Source organism: Hyposmocoma kahamanoa, unplaced genomic scaffold (assembly GCF_003589595.1).
Source record: "Hyposmocoma kahamanoa isolate Upper Pololo Valley unplaced genomic scaffold, ASM358959v1 67, whole genome shotgun sequence".
Taxonomy (NCBI): domain Eukaryota; kingdom Metazoa; phylum Arthropoda; class Insecta; order Lepidoptera; family Cosmopterigidae; genus Hyposmocoma; species Hyposmocoma kahamanoa.
Window position 1 is genome coordinate 1 of NW_020653855.1, and position 20,994 is coordinate 20,994.

The 20,994-nt window shown below is 39.1% G+C and overlaps 1 protein-coding gene across 1 annotated transcript; it reads right to left on the minus strand.

Moving 5' to 3' along the window:
• Positions 1-20: 20 nt before the first annotated feature.
• On the minus strand, positions 21-14,759 carry LOC113232116 (the record flags this gene model as incomplete). The annotated part of the gene is made up of 3 exons (XM_026466752.1): positions 14,640-14,759; positions 1,384-1,537; positions 21-123 (listed from the first exon to the last, which is right to left on the minus strand). Coding segments are annotated over exons 1-3 (321 nt in total), but the record flags the coding sequence as incomplete, so codon positions are not given.
• Between the last annotated feature and the right edge of the window lie 6,235 nt (positions 14,760-20,994).

Sequence of the window (20,994 nt, forward strand, 5' to 3'; positions counted from 1 at the left end):
GTTATGTACCAGATACTTACTATAGTAGCTATGGCTTCCTTTGGGTTTTCGTATTCACGAAAAGCAGATTTTATTAAAAATGATTCAGGTTTTTCACCTTCTTCGTGCAAAAGGTTTTGGCACCTGAAACGTATTAATTAATCTACTCATTTATTAATTTACTTATAGGATAACATCATCTTTTGATCATCTCTTTTGATCATCAGTTTCTAAGGCTGCCAACAGATTGACTGCATGTTTGTAGTTAATGCGTGAAGTCGTAATCAACTTCACGCATCCGAGACCTCAACTGAATTTGATAACGACTTCACGCATTAACTGCAAGCAGTCGAAACTTCAACTTCAATCGTCGATGTGAACGATAGTCCAGGAATCAAAAGTAGTAATTGACATTCTTACGAGGATGTGTTATTATTTTTTTTGCTTTTAATATCATATCGTTTAATTTATCAAAAGTAGCAATCGACATTCTAATGTACTTGTAAAATTTGTTTTCATCTTGTCTTGATTTCGGGTACAGTGCATAAAAATCACGTTCCCTGTAGCAATAGTGGATCTCTCCAAGCTGCGCGTTTTCCGCGCAACAATAGTAACAAAAGTATCGTCCGTGCTTCAATCGCGACATGAATTTGTACACTGACTACCTGCAGTTAATGTGGACTGCATGTAGTCGGTTTCGACTGCATACATTGACAAGGTCTCGACTGCATGAAGTTGATTACGACTTTACGCATTAATTGCAAATGCATTACGCAACGCGAGTGCATTATGCGCACGTCCGTACACTGCGCTAGGATGGCGCGCATACATACAAGCCATGCTGCTATTGCCTAGTTTCAAACTCTTTGGCACTCTAGAACCAGCACTAGCAGTAAGAAGTAGCAGCAGAGCTCCTTGTCAAAGAGTTCGTCCAGGGAAGTACTGCCACCTTACCTATGTCTGCCGCCAAGCAGTAATGTCAGCATTACAGTGTTTCGGTTTTGAAGGGTAAAGGAACACCCTGAAATTACAGGCACATGGGACTTGTCAACGTATGTCTCAAGGTGACGGGCGCAGTGGCAGTGCCCCTCAGATTTTTGCGATTTAAAGATCTGTGTGTAGCTTACCATCAGGCGCACCACTTAGGTATCCGTCCCATCACTTGATATTATAAAATTAAATTGCAGAAAATTCTGTGGTTTGAAACAAAGGAATTATGTGTCTGTAATTTACCTGTTTATTTAAAGTGAGAGAACAATTATTCTTCTGTGGCACATGAAGATCCCAACATGTATGGAAAACTAAATCCTAAACCATCTCCTGTGAGAGGAGACTTGTGCCGAGCAACGGCACGAACATTTGCTGGCACTGGATTTGGTTAAAACAAGGGACGAGAAAACTTACCAAACATGATCCAGTTTATCGTAGTTCCCATAGATCTTGACCATTATTTTTCCTGAATCCACGGTGACGGTCGTATTGGTCTCACAAAAGTCGCCGTTATCATTAGATTTTATTTCGTACAAAATCGCATTGGACAGATGTGGTCTGTTGTACGCTGTAACAAGATTTTTGTTCATTGACTGTTTTGGAATTGATTTGAACCAATTTTGGGAAAAAAGTTTTATAAATATGGGTGCTGTTGTGGCGGGCGAAGCCGTTAAAATCACGCGGTCAGTCTTCTATTCATGAGTGTTAACCGAAACCCACAATTGGTGACCCCGACGTGATTTGGTTCGGTGGTGGGTTGCCGGCGCCAACTGCGGCACTAACTTTTCTGCGCTGACGCCGGATTGAATCTTCTAGCAGCTTGGTTGGAAACTAATGACCACTGCCGACTTTAAACACACCGAGGTTTGAAGCCTCTAACTGCTGAACTTTACTTACTTACTTTCTTATTGGAATCCTCCAGAGAACTTACTGACAGTGGAATCTTCCAGGAAACCTATTAACCGTCTATCTCGATTTCGAAATTAATTTGGTGTTTTGTGCCTTGTGTGGTGTGGTTTTATTAATATAAACTAAACTGACAATTTCATGTGACTAAACTTACCTTACTTACCTAAGCAAAATCTGTTTTTTTCTCATACTTACAAATTTACAAAAGTGAATTTCTTATCTTAAAATTTAATTCCTTATTGTTTTTACTAACAACAATACTGTTTATTATTAATAAATGTAATTAATATTACTAATTAATAGCTGTAATTAAACTTTTAAGCCATTTTTTAAATTATTGATTTTAGTTTTTAGGAAAATTAAGTATTTTTTACCATTTTGTATATTAACATAGGACTGCACAGTGGTTCTGCAGTCATAATTTCTAGACAAAGTGTGTAAATTTTTTGCTATATGTTCTTAGTGTTCTAATAGCATGTTCTAATACTGTGCATTGTTATGATAATTTGCTTTTACAAACAACATTTTTTTGTGTACTGTTTTGTGTGTCATAGCTTCGTTTTGCCACTTCACTCACTAACAATTTTTCCTGGTTTTAATTATTTTTGTTTGGTACTATAAAACCATTATCATGGCTGAAGAACTGTTTAAATAGGAAATTGAAAGGCTTATGGCTGAGAATGCTTGCCTTACAGCTAAGATTGAGAGAAGAGAAAAAAGGTTGAAGCTTGCGCTGTGAGTGTGAAAATGCCTCCATTTTGGACACACAAACCCGCTGTCTGGTTTGCCCAATTAGAAGCACAATTTGCTATTGCAGGAATAACTTCTGACAATACCATGTTTAACTACGTTATTAGTCAGTTGTATTAGAGATTGGCCGGGGAGATTGATGACATTATAACTGAGCCTCCCAAATCTGGCAAGTACCAAAAACTAAAAGAAGAGCTAATCCAACGACTCTCAATGTCACAAGAGCAGCGTGTTCGCCGGCTATTAAGCGAAGAAGAGACCGGAGGCCATCCCAATTTCTTAGGCACCTCCGGTCCGGGGACTGTAGGGCAGGACCTCTCGCTGCCGAGCGTGGTTGCCGCCATGCTCGATAGCGAGGAGTCCTGGGAGACGGTGGCCTCCTTTTGCGCAGAGGTTATGTCGCAAAAGGAGGCCGCGGAGCGGGTGCGCGAGGACGCGCCGGACGCGCACCCGCTCCGGCGCAGACGTACGGGGAGAAGGCGAAGGCAGTTCGCTGCTCGCCTGATCCCCTAGTGAGGCCAGCGGGCTCTGGACAGGGACTCCGGCCTGCATTGCACGGCCTCACTCGTCTGGGGGGCGGGTCGGAGGACAACCGACTCGCCCCTCCGTTGGCGCGGGAGCCCTGGCGTAAGGTAGGGCGGCCGGGCGGCGTCGTGGTGAATGTTCACTGATCCCACGGCGCCGACTCAACCGGCGAGTGGGAAACCCGGGGGGGTTTTAGTGGGGTAGGCCCTCCAGTCTGGAGGGAGAGTCCCCACATAACCCCTGAGTCTCCCTGGGCTCAGGGGTATCCATAAAGATTTCCCCCCCGTCAAAAAAAAGAAAGGCACCTCCGGTCACTAGCTGGTGCAGCTCTGTCCGATGAAAGCATCTTACGCTCCTTGTGGATGCGACGCCTTCCACAGCAAGTCCAGGCTATCTTAGCGTCTCAGGCTGAACTGGGCCTTGACAAAACAGCTGATCTTGCTGATAAAATTATTGAGCTTGTCGGTCCAAGGAACCAAGTTTTCTCTGCCTCTACATCAGGCCCTTCGTCCTCTGTGATGGCCTCCTTGACTAATGAGATAGCGGACCTGAAGAAGCAAACAGCTGCACTCTCTACTAAAGGTATCCGTGGTCGTTCACGCGACCGTTCCGTGTCTTCAAACCGCCGTTCTCGTGGCAACACTCCGTCAAGAGGACCCATGGTATGCTGGGACCACAAGAAATTTGATACCAAGGCAACCAAATGCACAAAGCCTTGCGCATGGACGCCCCCGCAGGGAAACGTGAGCAACAATCAGTAGAGGCGGCTACTGATTGTTTTTCTTCCGGCCGCCGCCTGTTTGTAACTGACCAGACGTTTAAGTACCAGTATTTCATCGATACTGGCTCAGACCTGTGTTGTTTTCCCAGGCGTTTACTCAAAGGCCGCTACAACAACAGTGACTATGACCTCAGTGCTGCCAACGGCAGTTCGATCAAGACTTATGGTAACAACTCCTTACACCTCAATCTTGGGTTACGCCGCGATTTCCTTTGGAATTTTATTATCGCTGATTGCAGCACTCCCATAATCGGCTCTGATGTCACTATAATCTTCTTCCGGATTGTCGTCATAAGCATCTCATTGATGGTAATACTAACCTTGCTGTTTCAGCTTGTGTTGCACAAATCAAACAGGACAGCGTCAAAGCAGTTTCAATTGGTGATTCATACTACGCACCCGTGCTTGCTGAGTTTAACGCGTCCTCCTGGTTTACCTATAATTGTAAAGCACAGTACGGTGCATCACATTAATACGACTGAAGGATCTCTCGTGTCATGTCGCCCCCGTCGTTTGGCCGCTCAGAAACTTGTAGCTGCCAAGAAAGTTTGAAGACATGGTTCAATGTGGCACTGCCCGTCCTTCTAAAAGTGCTTGATCGTCTCCTCTGCACTTGACGCCCAAAAAGGACAACACCTGGCGTCCATGCGGCGATTTCCGCGCTTTGAACGCTAGGACAACGACCGATATTCTGTCAGGCATATCAATGACTTTGCCAATAACCTCGCTGGTGCTACTGTTTTTAGCACTATAGACCTTGTGAAGGCATACCATCAGATTTCCGTTTTTAAGGACGACATTGCGAAGACAGCCATCGTTACCCCGTTTGGCCTTTTCGAATTTCCTTTTATGACCTTCGGCTTAAGAAACGCTGGTCAAACGTTCCAACGTTTTATCGATGAGGTCACACGGGGTCTCGATTTCTGTTTTCCGTACTTAGACGACGTCTTAGTTTTCTCTCGGGATGCTGCTACTCACAAGGATCATTTGCGCCTTCCTTTCGAGCGTTTCCAGAAATACGGAGTGGTCATAAACTCCTCGAAATGCGTTCTTGGTGCCAGCGAGGTTATTTTCTTAGGCAATTTGATCAATGCCCAGGGCACTCGCCCTCCCAAAGACAGGGTTCAACATCTGATGGATTTTCCACCACCTGAAACCGTTCAGGGCATGAGGCGATTCCTTGGAATGATAAATTATTATCGCCGATTTATCCCTCACGCCGCTCAATTCCAGGCGCCGTTAATCGATGCTCTTGTCTCTACCAACAGCAAGGGAGCCAAACCCTTTCCTTGGTCTCCGGAATTGCTCGAGAAATTTGAGGCGTATAAGAAGAGCTTAGCTGATGCGACTTTGGTACAACATCCTGTTAGCGATGCCCCGCTGGGTCTTTTTACTGATGCCTCCAGCGTACACATCGGCACTTGCTTGCAGCAACAAATTGGTGGACAATGGTTTCCACTTGCATTCTTTAGCAAGAAGCTGACTCCTCAGCAGTCTCAATGGCCCACCTACCATAGAGAACTCTTGGCGGTGTACGAAAGCGTACAGCACTTCCGTTACGTCCTCGAAGTCCAGCACGCCACTATTTTTACAGACCACAAACCTTTATTGTACGCCTTCTTACAGCGCCGAGAGAAGCTCGCTCCACCACAACTCAACCAGTTGTCTTTTATAAGTCAGTTTACGACTGACATAAAACACATCAAAGGCGAAGACAACACCGTGGCTGGAATACGAGGATCTTGCCAAGTCACAAAAGTCGGACGAAGAACTCCTAAGACTTTTAGAGAATAATTATTTCAGCCTCCAACTTGCCAAAGTTGTAATCGAATTTCGCCGAGCCATTTTCAATAAACTTCATAATTTGAGCCATCCCGGATCTCTTGCAACAACCCGCCTCGTAGCTGATCGGTACGTCTGGCCCTCCATAAATAAAGACTGTCGAAGTTGGTCTCGAGTTTGCCAAACTTGTCAGCGCAGCAAAGTAACTCGTCATAACTCCGCTCCCTTAGGCAACTTTGCTACGCCATCTGGTCAATTCATACACGTCCACATGGACATAATAGGTCCACTACAGGTTTGTAACGACTATCGTTATTGCCTCACGGCAATTGAGAGAGTGACCAGATGGCCTGAAATCTGGCCCATGCGGACAACGACGGCAGAAGAAGTAGCAGGAATGGCTCGCGCGTTCCAATGGATCGGGTACACCAAACGGATACGTACCACCGCTTACCATCCAGCCGAAAATGACATGATCGAGCGTGTACACCGGCAACTTAAGGCCCCTATTACATGCCACGGGAACTCCTGGATCCAAGCCCTTCCTTTCGTGCTCTTGGGAATGAGGTCGGCTTTTAAAGAGGACCTTAAAGCAACCGCTGCCGAAATGCTTTACGGTGAAACCTTGCGCCTTCCTGGTGAATTGCTGATAAAATCGAAGACGCGACTGATCTAGTTGTCCGACTACGCCGTCACTTGCCGAACATTCGACCTCTCGGCGCGTTTCGTCACACACAACCCACGTCTTTTATCTTTAAGTACCTGTCTCACGCCTCTCACGTATTTCTACGGGACGACACTGTTCGGCGTCTATTACAGCCCCCATACACGGGACCGTATTCAGTTCTTAATCGTTCTGACGGTGGTAAGACCATTACTATCGATTTTAAGGGAAAATGAGTCGTAGTAAGTGTCGCCAAAGTCAAACCTGCTTTTATTGAGCAACCAACTCCGGATTTGACAGACCAACACCAGCCTCCTGCAACTGATACATCACCTCAACCAGAGTTTTCTCCAGCGACTAAGAAATCCCCTGGATTTTCAGCCTCTGCAAGCCCATACGTCTCTCGTTCCAGTAGGCGTGTAAAGTTTAAGATTTGGTGATTTTACCTTTCTCCGTTATGGCGAAACCGTTCAAATAATGTGGTTTGCGTGCCTTTTTTGTCTGTGTACTGAAGGGTCCCAAAAATCAAACTCACAAACTGAATTTCACAACTGTATTTAAAATAAATAAATAAAATAAAAATCATTTATTTCGGACTTGCATCCATATAAGTGTTAGTAACAATTTGCTTAATCCTATGTTAGTGCCTTATAAAAATATTATTATTGTAACTTAACCTAACGTCTTTGGCGAGATGGACGCTGGTCCAGTGTCGCATAATCGCACTGTCCACGTCCAATCTCGCCGCGACCGTCTGCAGGAGGCTGTTGGGGCTGCCACGCACACGATAGATTAGAGAAGCGATGCTCTTTCGGATGATAGCTGAGAAACTATCAACCTCACTTAAACAACTTGATATCTTGACAATCTTACCACCACCATGACGGATTCCACGGCAAAGCCCTATACAAATCTTGGTAACAACTTGATAGCGCTTTTTAAAAACGTTCAACGCCATCTAACGACATTTCACCTAAATTAAATTAATGTTTGTGATTTTTACGGATTAATTTTATAGAATTTTAATGAAAGGTTACATCGTCGTTATTAATGTTTTAACCGAAAGAAGTCCCACTGCTGAACATAGGCCTTGATATGGTTTACTTATTATAAACTAAGTATTATATAAAATAAATAAGAAAACTAAACTAAATTGCACGGCAAACCAAACACACGCATAAACATTCCGCCCACCAAGGACACAAAGAAGATGTCCTAAAGTTGCCGAGCAATACCACCAACCACCACCACCAACTTAAACTGTGTGAATATAATTATAGTGAATATTTTTTTTTTTACATTTCACACAAGGATATGTTGATGTTTCCATGCACGGAAACAACACGCACTCAACCACGTAGTATATACATTGACAACTTAATATTTAATATTAGGGAATAAAACTATTGTTCAGATCCAAACACGTATATTTGTTTTTTCAAACAAACCAACGCTTTGGGTCCTTTACAGGTCTCATGGTCACGTATAACAATCGCGAAAAACCTAAAAAACTCGATATAAATTTTATTTTATTCAATGGGTAAGCAGCACAATTTGCTTATGGGCCTCTTAATTATATTGCCCTTACACCTTAAACTTACGACACGAGTAATGCCGCCAAGACCTGAGTGTTTTTCAACAGTTAATCCATATAGCCATTTGGTAGGAGGCAAATCATCCTCCTTTACTAGCACCACGTTGCCAACTGAAGGTTCGGGGGTTTGATGAGACCACTTATAACGATGGTAAAACTGAGTTAGGTATTCGCGCGACCAACGATGCCAAAAGTCCTGTACCATCCTTTGCGTGAGCTGCCATCTCTTCAAACTACTCAAATTTGAATTTAGGTAATTGCCTTCAGGGATTAACGCTAATGATTCCCCTACTAGAAAATGACCTGGAGTTAAAGGGGTCGGATCCTCACTATTTTCGGTGATTTGAGAGAGGGGTCTGGAGTTCAGGCAAGCCTCAACTTGAGATAACATCGTCGTCATCTCTTCAAAAGTCAGTGTCGTGTCGCCCACCACTCGCTTCAGATGATGTTTTGTAGATTTTATCCCAGCCTCCCAAAGACCGCCGAAATTCGGTGAACGGGGTAGGATAAAATGCCAACACGTGCCGCTGGTAGCGAGTTGTTCAGCTATTTCCTTCACTATACTCGAATTTTCCTTGGCAGATAACTCTTTTAACTCGCGAGAGGCGCCCACGAAGTTAGTGCCGTTATCGCTCCATATATCTGCACAGTGACCTCGTCTAGCTACAAAGCGTTTGAAGGCAGCTAAAAACCTTTGAGCTGTCAAATCTATCAGCCTCTAAGTGTATGGCTCTAGTAGCCATGCATACGAAAAGGCAGATGTAACCGTTGTATGAGTGATGTTCTCTACCCTTCGACGTTCGCATATTGATGAGTCCAGCATAGTCCACGCCACTTTGATAGAAGGGCCTATTAACAGTTGCTCTAGCTGGCGGCAACTGTCCCATAAACGGTTGGTTGGGGGCGCTGAATATCTCAAGCACGCGACACATTTTCGAATAAAAAACTTAACAGTGTTCTTAGCGCCTACCACCCAATATTTGGATCGCAAATAATTAAGTATAAGTTGTGGTCCACCATGTAAGGTTTTTTCATGGCTGATCTATTACTAAATTGGTAAAATACGACCGTTTAGGCAAAATAGTTGGGTGTTTCATGCTCTTGCTGATCCCTGCTTGCTGTAACCTGCCTCCAACTTTCAAGATTCCAAGATCGTCTACAACAGGATTTAATGAGGTAAGTTTACTCTTTTTATTTATTGGTTTCTTTTCTTTCAGGTTTTTTAACTCTTCTTTAAAGTGTTTCTGCTGTGTGATTTTTATGCATGTATTTAAACTATCTAGTATTTCTTGACATGTAAGCCATTCTTTAACGCTTTCCTTTCGACAACGCTTTATAAATCTTTTGCAGTACGCTACAACACGAATAAGTCTTCTCAAGGTTGAAAACTTACTTATTACTTCGTCTTCTACGTCGGTATGCTTTTCACAGGTAGTTATTAAACATACTTTATTTGATTTTTCTTCCAAACGTGTTTCTTTTGTACTAGTTTTCGTATAATTTATGTCTTTTTGTTTCAGCCACGACGGACCCTCTTTCCACAGCTGTTCATCTGTAAAGTGATTTATGCCTCTAGAAGCAGTCAGTCTGCTGGGTTATCCTTGGAAGATACGTTTGCCCACTGACTAGGTTCCAGTGAAGTAACAATTTCTGTGATACGATTCGCCACAAAGGTTTTCCATCGGTTAGGTCGACTATTCAGCCACGACAGAACAATTGAAGAATCTGTCCAGGCATGGATGTTCATCTTGCTCACATTCATGACTTTTGCTACCTCTGTTAGTAACTTGGCAAGCAATACGGCTCTACACAACTCAAGCCGCGGTATTGACACCTTAGTCGGGGCCACCTTTGTTTTAGAAGTGATCAACGATATGTGCACGTGACCTTGATTGTCTACAACACGTGCGTATACTACGGCTGCATATGCATCATCAGACGCGTCGCTAAACCCTTGCAGTTCAAAAATCTCGTCACTTTTGCTGGTATGAATCCACCTAGGTAACTTGAATTTCATAAATTGTTTCAATGTCTCTATGTAACCAAGCCATTCATTTAGCAATTGAGGTGGCAATTTGTCATCCCACTCAATCCCAGAGAGCCACAACTTTTGAATGAACATCTTAGCCGAGACGATCACTGGCGCCAACCAACCTAAGGGATCGAACAATTTAGATATGTCCGACAGCACACTTCTCTTCGTTACAGGAAATCTCAAGTCCAGTAACTGCACACAATGTTAAAATTCGTCACTGCTTCGATTCCAGGTAAGACCTAAAGTTTTCATCACAGTATCTATTTTTAGTTCCACGTTTCCTTCCGATTGCCTTTTCTCCTTTGTTACTAGTTGAATTAAGTCTTCATTATTGCTACTCCATTTTTGAAGCTCAAATCCACCTCTTGCTAATAACTCATTAATTTTATTATAGATTTGCTTACCTTCCTCTACTGTATCATAGCCTGTTAAAAGATCGTCCATGTAAAAGTGTTTCAGTACTCTTTCAGATGCCAGTGGGAAGTTTTGACCTTCATAGTAGGCTACTTGATGCAATGTGCGAACTGCAAGGTAGGGCGCAGAGGCAGTTCCAAAGGTAACTCTCAGTAATCTGTAATGTTTCAGAGGTTTATCGGGATTTTCCCGCCACAATATTCTTTGATAATCTGTATCCTTCTCATCGATTATCACCTGTCTGTACATTTTCACAATGTCTGATACTAGGCATACTGGATACTGACGCCAACCCATTATCAAGTGACGCAAATCAGGTTGCAAGGTGGGTCCTATCATGAGTGAATCATTTAGTGACACTCCATTGCTATTCGGGCACGACGCATCAAAGACGACCCGTACTTTTAACGTGATTTTGTCATCTCTGATGACTGCGTGGTGAGGCAAATACATTGCTTCGTTGAGATTTTTATTAGGATCTGTTACCTCCACCATGTGTCCCAAGTTCACGTATTCATTTATGACTTCAGTGTATTTTTCTTTTAGTTCTAAGTTCTTTTCATACTTTCTTTCCAGATATGCAAAGCGTTTAGCAGCTATGGCTTCAGATTTGCCATTCACACATTTTGGTTTCGTGTCTCGAAATGGAAGTTTAACAATTCTTCACACTTCTTTTCTTCTTCAGTATATAACTCTTTGTAGTCTAGAACCTTACTATCATTTTCAAGGTCCCAAAATTGTTTGAGCATATCCATTTCATTGATATGACCGTGATTGACACTAACATTTCTAGAAAGGAAACTGTTACCCTTAATAGGACCAGAGAGAATCCAACCCAATGAAGTTCGTTGTGCGGTTGGTGTACCTAATGGACCTTTGATTATTCCTTCCAATAAGACTTGACCATAAACATCTGCTCCAAGCAGCATGTCGTTTTTATTTGGAGTGTCAGAGGTGGGATCAGCTAAAGTCAACTTAGCAAACTCTGAATAAAACTCAACTACAACTCTTTTCTCAGGGAGAATAGATGTGAGTCGGCTAAGGACAAAAGCATTGACAGCTACTACAAAGTTGGGATCATGAAGTGACTGAATCTCGACTTGAACCATTGACTTAGAAGCTATATAAGCTTTTTCGTTACTTCCTAGACCCGATATACGACTTTTGTGCGGTGTTTTCTTCAGTCCCAGTAGTTGAACGGCAGACTCTGTGATGAAAGAAGCCTGTGAACCCTGGTCGAGTAAACACCTAACTGTTACACCCGTTCCTGTTTTCGATTGCGCCTTAACTAAAGCCGTAGCCAACAAAACTTGGCTATGACTGGTCGATCAGGTGGTGATCTTAGTGGTCTCATCATGTGACATTTGTGGGGGTTTTTTTGCATGCGCAACATTACGTTCAACTGAGTGATCAAGCTCAACATTAGGTTCAGTTGACACTGTAGGATTTTTAGGATGTAGTAAAGAGTGATGCTTTTTCTTATATATTCGGCACCTAGTAGTCTGACGGCATAAAAAGATAGAGTGACCTGGATTCAAACAACTAAAACATAAATGGTTAGATTGTACAAAGTTACGACGTGAATTAATGTCTATCTTAGAGAAAGCTTTACAAAACATTACTTTATGAGGTTCAGAACAATAAGAACATAATGGTACAGCAACATGATGAACCTTGGGAATAGTGTGCGAGACACCATGGTGAGTACTCCTTTGAACAGTACTATTTTTTACTAATCTTGGTTCTATATTTTCCAGCGCTCTAAATCTATTTTCCAGAAATTCTTGGAATTGAACAAAAGTGGAGAAGTCATCTGAAGTCTCGCTCACCTTTAGCTCCCACTGTTTCCTAGTTTCATTATCTAATTTAAGACACAGAATGTGTATCACCAAGATGTCCCAGTGTCTTATGTCTACTTCGATGTTCCGCAATGAATATAAACAACCATTGGTTGTGTCGAGTAACTGCTTTAGTGAGCTCGCTGATTCTGTACTTATACAACGTTGACTTAGAAACCTCTTCAAATGCATCTAGATAAATACTTTTTGTTATTGAATCGTGTTGTCGATAATTCCCAACATGTAGCATAATTTCCTGCAGTATTGGAATGTGTCGCAAAAGCTGTTCTGCGTCTCCCGATAGACGTCCTTTCAAATAGTGTAGTTTCTGGACGTTGTCTAATGACTGGTTATTGTGGACCAGAGACGTGAACAGATCCCGAAAACTTCGATTCTGTGTAGGTACCTGAGAATGACGGTATGGAGATTTTTGGTAATCTTATTTGTTCATTTGCCGTCCCTTTACCTGCTTCAGGCTTTACCTGACCGTCGGCATTTGTTTAATTTAATATATTAAATTTTTTCTTTAATTCTGTCTTTAGGTCGATGTTCAATGCTTCAGCTTCTCCATAAACATCATTACTGACATACTCACTTGACTTTAGTGCCTTTCGGTCAGCTTCCTTTACGATTTGTATGTGTGTTGAACAAAATTGAGCCCATAACTCATCTACTGATTCCAGTTTGGTGTGTACATATTCCACAGAAAACCGTTCTTTTGGTGTTTTTTTCCAATTTGTTTTGGCTCTTTGCATACTTCAACAAATCCTACAAATCATACTGAACCTTTATTAAGGCATAAGATCCAACAGATTAAAGTTAAAAAATTGTACAAGTCCAAAATTTTTCAAGGTTTCAAAACTTTACAACTTTACAAGTCCAAATTTGTGGTCAATTATTCTAAGTATTTAGACTTTTCAAGAAACTATTCTAAGTCTGTGATTTTTACGGATTAATTTTATAGAATTTTAATGAAAGGTTACATCGTCGTTACTAATTTTTTAACCGAAAGAAGTCCATTGCTGGACATAGGCCTTGATATGGTTTACTTATTATAAACTAAGTATTATATAAAATAAATAAGAAAACTAAACTAAATTACACGGCGAACTAAACACACGCATAAACAGTCTGTGTTTTTTCTCTTCACTTTAACAGACATGGTCTCCACTTGTGAAATAAAATTAAGTTGTCGATTAAAAGTAATATAAAAGTCAGTCTTCTATTCATGAGTGTTAACCGAAACCCACACTGTATTTTCAAATAATATTCAATTATCTAGTATGACTCGATAATTCACCGCGAAATGCCTTATCTCATTTTTTTATTATATCCAATCCAAATTCTTTTATCCTAATGTAAGATTACGTTTACACGTGTTTTTGTGTGGTGACACCGTTATTTATACTAATAATCTCTTGATACCATTTCCTCTCTTTGTTTTATTACGTGGTGAACATCACAGTACAAAACCTATACATTGGAAATGAAACTATTGTTTCGGATCCAATTAATAATACTAAATATTTTTTCTGAATCTATCCTAGTCCAAGTGTTTTTTGATATGATATCAAATGACGAGACGAACAGGGAATGTGAGCGAATAAATTCTTTAAAAAATACCTAGGAATCATTTCGAGATCAAAATTACAGACAGTCCTTTAACATCTCGCATACTCTTAGGGATCGTTCTATTTTCTGTTTACTTTTTTTGATTACTTATGTGGTAATATTTCAAATGTATTTATTTACAAGAATAATTTTTGAAATTTTGTAGTTTCTTCGTTACGTAAAATAACAACATTATTACTTTTCGAGTTCTAAGGTTTTCGCTATTGTTACACATAGAAAATGAATCTATATTTCCGGATTTAGAATAAACGTTGAAGTACCGAATATTTATAAAAATAATTGGAAAATAAATTTGAAAAAATCCCCAAAAGTTATAAAAAAACGACTTTTGGAGGTGTATGATCTTAAGAATCGACCAGTCCCACCGACAGCTTAACGTGGACTCCAATAAATGCATGAAATGCACTAAATTTGTTTTCAACGATCACTTTCGGGTTTACTTTCAGATTGTTATCATTGTCAGATGACTTTTAGTTCCATTTCTTTTATAAGTTCCTATTAGTTTTTATTTGAGTTGTTCCTTTGAGGTCTAATAGATATTATAGTAATATTGATTCTTTTATTTAATACCATTAGAATTGAAATAAAATAATAATAATAAAAAAATAGAAATAATTCATTAGAAATCTTCCGAATAAATTGGGGAGTACGAGTAACTAAGGGTTAATCAAACCCCTAATGAAGAAGCCGTGCACTAAACTGACAGTTAATTAATTAAATAAACTAAAGTAATCAATTAGACTTACCTCCAATAACATAAAACAAAGAGCACAGAATTAAAAGAATTACAAAATGAAATATAGTCGTCATATTTAATTATTTTTCTTAGTATCAAGTTGTATGTTAACACCAAAGTACAACGGTGTAATGATTTATTTAAAATATTTACGGGAAATGTGATTAGCTGATAAGTGAATAATACAAAGCTGATAATGACAAGAATTTATGTTGTATCATTATAATATTAGTCATAAATTTCAACATATTACAATACAACAACATAAATTGTTGTATCATTATAATATGTATATATAATATATTATACAACAGGCCCTTGTTTCTGCTTCAGCAACTGCGGAAGTCCCGGGGGTAACAGGGGGTAACAGGCGCGTTAATTGTAATTACGAAACAAAAACCAAGCGCTGTTTGGAACTATTTCGTCGAGATCTTTCTATAAAGTACTCATTGTATTTTGACGTTTAAGTATTTATTTAAGTAATGCCATTGACTTACAAATAAATGTTGACATTACTGCTTGGCGGCAGAAATGGATAAGGTGGCAGTACTTCCCTGAACGAACTCTTTCACAAGGTGCTCTACTGCTACTAAAAATACTAATATTTATACTTCTGCTTCCGCGTCCACTTCCGTTTCCGCTAAGATTAATTTTTGACATCTGTATTCATTTCAGTTTCCATTGTGACACTTCCGTTGCATCACTACCATATAATAATGACATTCATTTTCTTTTTTAAACGTGACAGGTAGATAATTCCACGCCACTTGGATGTTAAATGGAAACTGAAATCTTGGTGGTACACGTGTAGCGCCCTCTAAGCACTTGTGATGTATTTATTGTTCTGTGGTCGCACCTTTAATATTATTTATGGTGGTGTGTCACATCATCGTTAAGTGTAATTTTATTTAATTTTAACAAATTTTCAATTTTCTGTTTATCTAATATTTTTTTTGCTTCAAGGAACGAAAGTAAACCTTATACCGCTACAATACGGTCGCTTCTTTTTTGGAGAACTAAGAAAATATCTCGAATTTTTCGCGTTCAACTATTGACCGCTATATGCCAGCACATTGAGTGAAATTTCAACATAAATTCAAAACGTCCAGTTAAAGCCCGCTACTTAAATTATTATACTGTTTTTTGTCGGCGCTTACCTCGGTAACAACTTGTATGTGTAGGTACTGTAACGGGGGCTAGCTTGGGACGCGTAGCGAGAGGTACTTTTATGAATATAAAGTGGAATAAACTTCAAAATATACTTTATTGTATTCTTTTACATAGTTCGGCTTTGGGTTACAAATCAATAATCATATATGTCAAGATCTTCTGTTTTCTTATTTCAATCCTTAACATTCTAAATATAAAACTATAATCACTACCTATATTCAGCCAGCAATTCTACTCATAGAGTAGAGCCTAGTCTACATCCCTCTTCCTCACAGCTGAAGGGGTGAATATTCCTAGCTGGTGCTCTACCTATGATAGGTAACTTACATCTGTGATCAGCCTTTACTATGGGCTAGCCATACACTGCTCGGAAGCTATCATCTTACCAACAAGTAACCACCGAGGAGGCTATGGCTTTAGTCTGCCAAAAACCTATCTAAAAGGACAGACCATGACCACATCCTAATCAAACAAATAAAAAAAAAATATATAATTACTCGCTATCCTAGCTAATTAGGGAACCTGACTAAACCCTAACACTTTATTTCAGCGACCCTAAACTGGCTGAATGATCCTCACCAAAAAATGGTAAACATCACTACTGAAAACTCCCTAACTGTTTCCCTAAACTATCTTCATCGTGCATGCTGCCACAACGACGACACAGGCTTGAGCATCCATCGGATGATCACTGGGTAACATTTATATTGCTCTCCCAGCTGCCTTAGTCCTCATCCTGCAGCTATCTACGTTCCATCAGCTTTACCAACTTTCTTTAAACAAACAGGTACAAACACACATATAACCCTAACAACGACAATTTCCTAACATACATATGATATGAGGGTACACCACATGAAGGATTTCTAACAATTAAATAAATATATTTTCCTTGAATGCAGACAGTTCTTGTTCATCTGGGAGAGTGACCACGAACTATGAACACACATTGGATAATATACCCATAAAATAAAAAAAAATAAAAAGTAAGTTATATCTATCTAATCCACATCGGTAGTCATCTTCTCCTCCCGTCCTTCTAAGTCTGCATTTGCCGGAAAATAACAACTTTCTCAAAATATTCATCAATGTCATCGTGGTTCCATATGAAAAACAAATATAAAAGATTAATTAATCTAGTAGAAACTAAAAAAAAAACATTAAGTTACTTCCTATAGAACTTTTTCATTCTATTAACATGGATTAGATCCTGCCTACCCGATCTATTCCTATTTACACCAACTTTTCTCACAATATAATTAATTCTACTCAACCGATATACTACCCTAAGTTTCTCGTACCTCTTAGATAACAAAGCAATTCTATCTTTCTTATCAAACATTCGCTTCCGTTGCGATTGAATATTACCTACATATTATTCTTTATGTGGATCGATCGAAGTTGCCCGCTTTACCAATTCACGTCGTAAATTCTCCACATTATTTACGCGAACACGATCAAAAATGTCGTTTTCCGAATTATATTTTGTATTTACCTTCGGCAAATCATAATTATAATTATTTTTATTAAAATCATAATCTTGACGTAATCGACACGTCTTATCACTCTCGTCGACATTACTTATCATTTCTGGCAAAACCGACAAGCTATCTAAACTTTTTGATATCGGTTTCAAAGGAGACTTTTCTTTCTTTGATCCAATATCTGTCATGGACTTAGAAGAAGAAATTTTATTGTCAATTTCCACTTTTGACAACTCGAAATTATATTTTTTCAAAATATCTTGGCCCAAAATTAGATATTCTTTAATATCCTTAACAACCAGCAACCTTGATCGATATTCCCTTCCATTAAATGTCAACGACACTTTGGTGGACGACTGCACATTTATTGGCGTTGCACCCACTGTACGTAATGGAAAACTTGGAGTATCATCGATACGCAACTGCAACCTTTCCGCAAAATAACGAGAAATTACTGAAACCGAAGCATTAGTATCCACCAAAGCCTCGCAACTTACATCATTAATAAAAATAGATATAAAAGGTGCCCTATCTATACTAGACCTATCAATTGTAGACAAATTTTCTACATGTTCAGCTGCGCTTTGCTGACATCCACGTTGAGGAGATCCCGACGAAGATCCACTACTATGTGCTCGTGAATACCCTTGACTTGGCGTATCCTGATGCACGACTGGTGCTTGTGGCACTCGACATTCCGACTGCTTAGACTCTGGTCTAATTATCGGTGCAGAGTCACCCTGTGTTTGCCAACAGTGAGAGTGCTCCATGTGACAATATACTGGCAATTCAATATCTCGTCGACTCACATTATAATTGTGATTAAATATATCATCTACTTGGATAATTGTTTTCCTCAACTCCTCTTTAGATAAATACAAATTACTAGCCGGCATCCATTTAAAATTGGGTATCAAAGACTTCAAGAAATGCTTAATAAACTGAACATCTTGAATATTCGCTTTCGTCGCTAACTTATCTAAACTATAAAAATAACTTATCAGCGATTCATTAGGCCCCTGTCGCCTATAATAAAATTCACGGGCGTAATCTATCTGTGAGGGAAATTCCTCTCTTAGCTTCTGTGCAATCACATCATACGTCATGTATGAAGAAAAATACGTTATGTACCATTGTAGAGCTGGCCCCTCCAAATACAATGCAAACACGTATCTCTTCTGCACATCAGACCAATTATTTAATACACTGATGGTCTCAAATTGATTCAAAAACTCATCTACGTCGTTGAACCCATTAAACCTTTGTGCCGACATACCATACATATTTTCTTCGTGCACTTTTCACTGGTATCAATTATAAAATAATATTAAATAAGTAAAAACATAAATTACGACCTTTTGTTACGCTTTCCCGGTGATTGTGTCGTAAAAATATATAAAAAAATTTCCAACGGAGTTCCCTTCATTGGAACTTTTCCATCTTTCGCAAGCTTGTGTTATATTATATTTCTCCCATTGGCTCAGAGATTTTTTTATAAATATAAAATATAAAAATTTTCACATTGTAGGCTTGCTTCTACCATTTGTATCCCATTTGTAACTGGCTTCTACCACTTGTATCCTTATGCACGCTTTCCTTGTAAGCCGGCGCATTCCACCATTTTGTAATGAAGTTGTACTCGGATTGCGTTATATTATACTTCTCCCATTTTGTGCCTCCACCAACTTGTAACGGGGGCTAGCTTGAGACGCGTAGCGAGAGGTACTTTTATGAATATAAAGTGGAATAAACTTCAAAATATACTTTATTGTATTCTTTTACATAGTTCGGCTTTGGGTTACAAATCAATAATCATATATGTCAAGATCTTCTGTTTTCTTATTTCAATCCTTAACATTCTAAATATAAAACTATAATCACTACCTATATTCAGCCAGCAATTCTACTCATAGAGTAGAGCCTAGTCTACAGTACCGTCGATGTCCTATAAACCATTTCCTTCCAGGCTACTTGAGTATTAAACAAATTTAATACAGTTTCAGAACATCCTTATTTCAATTATCGAACAAAAAAAAATCATTCAAATGAATAAGCTCTCAGATTGGATAAGGTAACCGTTTAGATAATGTTAAGTATCAGAAAGAATGGTATCAGGAACTCTCAAGGACTATCCACGCATATCCGGGTCGTGAAATATGAATGAATTTTTTGTTTATGATAACGATGATAACGGGGATTTTTATTTATAAAAAATTGATAGATAAAAAAATATCGCACGTTCTTTTCTAATTACAGAATAGTTATTTTTGATACAAGTGCGGAAAGTTAGTCGTTATTCACGAGTCTCGAGGCAAGTGAAAATGACAAATCCGCACGTGTACCAAACGACGTTTTTTAATACATATGCGAAAAAACTACATTGAAAGTAAAATAAAACAGTATTTAAAAAAAAACTCATTTTCTGCTAGTAAATTAAAATAATGAAATACAACCACTGCAACCATTATTTAAAAGTCTATGGAAATCTAGTTCTAATGTGCTGTTTTTGCTTATTTTCTGTAATATCGGTCGGTAACCACTTTTCTTATTATGAAGTCCTGGTACTTTTGTTTAAACTTCTTTAGGAACCCGTGCACGGTAGTGAGATACAATTTATCTGTAATACATAGAACATATTTATACATAAAAATCTCGCCTGTCACCCATTCAGGGGTAGGCAGAGACTGTGGAGCTCCACTCGATACGTTCATTATACATATAGTATTTGTAAGTAAATATAAGTTTTAATGACGAAAGACTTACGTCACAAAGCACATAAATATGAAATAAATATACAATCTCTTTAGTTCTATGTTTAAGACTTAAAACAACAGTAAATTTAAAAAAAACTGGAAAAGTAAAAAGCACTAGTGCGAGAAATCCAACTTTCCGCACGATTTGTAGTGCGAAAAATACCACGTTTTGAGCAACTGTATTAAAAAATATATATCGAGTTCTTAGGTTTTGGCGATTGTTACACATAGGAAATGAAACTATTTTTCCGGATTTAAATCGCGTATATTTGGTTTTTCAAACAAACCGACGTTTCGGGCCCTTTACAGGTCCCATGGTCATGTCAGTTATGTCTAATATTGATGCAAACCACCCTATTTTTTACTATAGTTACAATAGTTATTAATTAAATACCTTATTTATAATTTTACAAAAAAAAACATTCCAATTTACGCTACATTAAGTTTTACAAATTATTTTATTGAATGAATTTTTATTAAGTTCAATTTATTATTAATTAATAATAGAAATTAGAATAAACTAGTACATATTAATTAGTACTGCAGTCTTATGTCTATTTGGGATTTTTCATCAGAGGAAATACTGGATCCCAAACTGGTGGTACGGAGAAACCATCTTCCCTGTTGAAATTAGGATGTTTTTTAATGTCAATCTCGCAGCACCCTGGGTAGATAACGGACTTCTTTTGCAAGGACCTGGCGTTTGTCAAACTTCATTGAATGATACCTAACCTAAACATATATGTTTAGGTTAGGTATCCATGACATGCTCGCAGACTGCAGACTTGTTTACGCGACGGTGTTTGACATCAGATGAAGACGAAGAAGAAGACGAAGATGAAGACGAAGAAGAAGACGAAGAAGAAGACGAAGAAGAAGACGACGACGACGAAGAAGAAGAAGAAGGAGACGAAGAAGGAGAAGACGAAGAAGAAGAAGGAGAAGACGAAGAAGAAGA